This window comes from Bison bison, unplaced genomic scaffold (assembly GCF_000754665.1).
Source record: "Bison bison bison isolate TAMUID 2011002044 unplaced genomic scaffold, Bison_UMD1.0 scf7180017863822, whole genome shotgun sequence".
NCBI classification, from domain to species: Eukaryota; Metazoa; Chordata; class Mammalia; order Artiodactyla; family Bovidae; genus Bison; species Bison bison.
The window spans coordinates 15086-16803 of NW_011494394.1; the positions used below are offsets into that span (position 1 = coordinate 15086).

At 37.9% G+C, this 1718-nt stretch overlaps 1 protein-coding gene across 1 annotated transcript; it reads left to right on the top strand.

The window, feature by feature from the left end:
* Nucleotides 1–477: 477 nt before the first annotated feature.
* LOC104984047 (olfactory receptor 2W1-like) lies at nt 478–1416 on the top strand. The gene has a single exon (XM_010833641.1). The coding sequence runs from the start codon at nt 478–480 to the stop codon at nt 1414–1416; it is 939 nt and encodes a 312-aa protein (XP_010831943.1).
* The last annotated feature ends 302 nt before the right edge of the window (nt 1417–1718 follow it).

The window sequence follows — 1718 nt, forward strand, 5'->3', positions numbered from 1 at the left end:
TAATGACTTTGTTTCTTAATGGGATCTATGTAAAAATAATTATACTTTTAAAAGGTAAAACAAAGTTAATGATTTAAATTCTTCATCTTTTAGCATGCACTGCCATGCTATATTATAGGCACAGAGAAAATTCTTTCAATAAAGAATTACATTAAATTGAGAGAAGTACTCTTTTATACACTCCAGTCATTGATGTAGATTTCTAGGTTTTATCAAACTCTCCACTATAATCCACATTTGGACATTTCACTAGATATTCAAAAATTTATGTAATAATCTATTGTTATCATACATTAAATTTTATATTATTTGTATCACTGAAAAAATATGTTTATGTGTTTGATAATAAAACTGTTATCTATATCATTTATATAATCCTGATTTGAATTGATATTGAAGTTTCTGAATATACCCATATGATTTCTACTATATTGATTATTCTACTTTCAGAATTGCTATTAAGAAAAAAGAAAAAGAATGATCAATGACAGCTACTTTGGTGGATTTATACTCCTTGGATTCACAGGCCAGCCTCAGATGGAGATGATTATTTCTTGGGTTGTTTTTTTCTTCTACATCATTGCCCTGATTGGAAACATGGCCATCATCCTGCTATCTTTTCTCGATGACCATCTCCAAACTCCCATGTACTTCTTCCTTAGAAGCTTGGCCATTTTGGATCTCTGTTATACCACAAACATAGTCCCTCAGATGTTGGTCAATATCTGGGGCAAAGACAAGAGAATTACCTTTGGTGGCTGTGCTTTCCAACTTTTCACTGATATGGTTCTCTGCTCAGTTGAATGTATCCTTCTGGCTGTGATGTCTTATGACAGGTTCAATGCTGTCTGCAAGCCTCTGCACTATATGACCATAATGAACTCCCAACTTTGCCAGGGCCTTGTAGGCACTGCCTGGGTGGTTGGTGTTATTAATTGCATGATACTTTCCCCCTATGCCATGAGTCTTCCTCGATGTGGAAATCACCACCTGGATCACTTCTTTTGTGAAATGTCTGCAATGATCAAGATTGCATGTGTGGACACGACAGCCATGGAGGTAACCACATTTGCCATGTGCCTGATTATAGTTCTTGCTCCTCTTCTTCTCATTCTGGTTTCTTATGGCTTCATTGCTGTAGCTGTGCTCAAGATCAAATCTGCAATGGGAAGGCAAAAAGCATTTGGGACCTGTTCCTCCCATCTCATTGTGGTATCCATCTTCTATGGAACTGTTATCTACATGTACATCCAGCCAGAAAACAGTCCAAATCAAAATGAGGGTAAACTTCTCAGTATCTTTTATTCCATTGTTATTCCCAGCATGAACCCACTGATCTATACTCTAAGGAATAAGGAGTTCAAGGGGGCCATAAAGAGACTGATTGGGAAAAAGAAAGTTCTGTGGAAACAATAGGACACTGATTTTTCCTTCCAGAAGTTTCTATTATGGAAATGTGTCCTTTACAACCTTTATATGTCGACTATTTATGTTGCATCATCACCTGAGATAAAGTACATGAAAGTGAAGTCACTCAGTTTGTCTGAATCTTTGCAACCCCATGGACGGCAGCCTGTCAGGCTCCTCTGTCCATGGTATTCTCAGGCAAGAATACTGGATTGGGTTGCCATTTTTTTCTCTGGGGAATCTTCCTGACCCAGGGATACAACCCAGGTCTCCAGCACTGCAGGCAGACTCTTTACCGTCTGAGCTACCAG

Excerpts from the sequence above, each read along its gene's own strand:
- LOC104984047 (XM_010833641.1), top strand. The coding sequence starts at position 478 with ATGATCAATGACAGCTACTTTGGTGGATTTATACTCCTTGGATTCACA.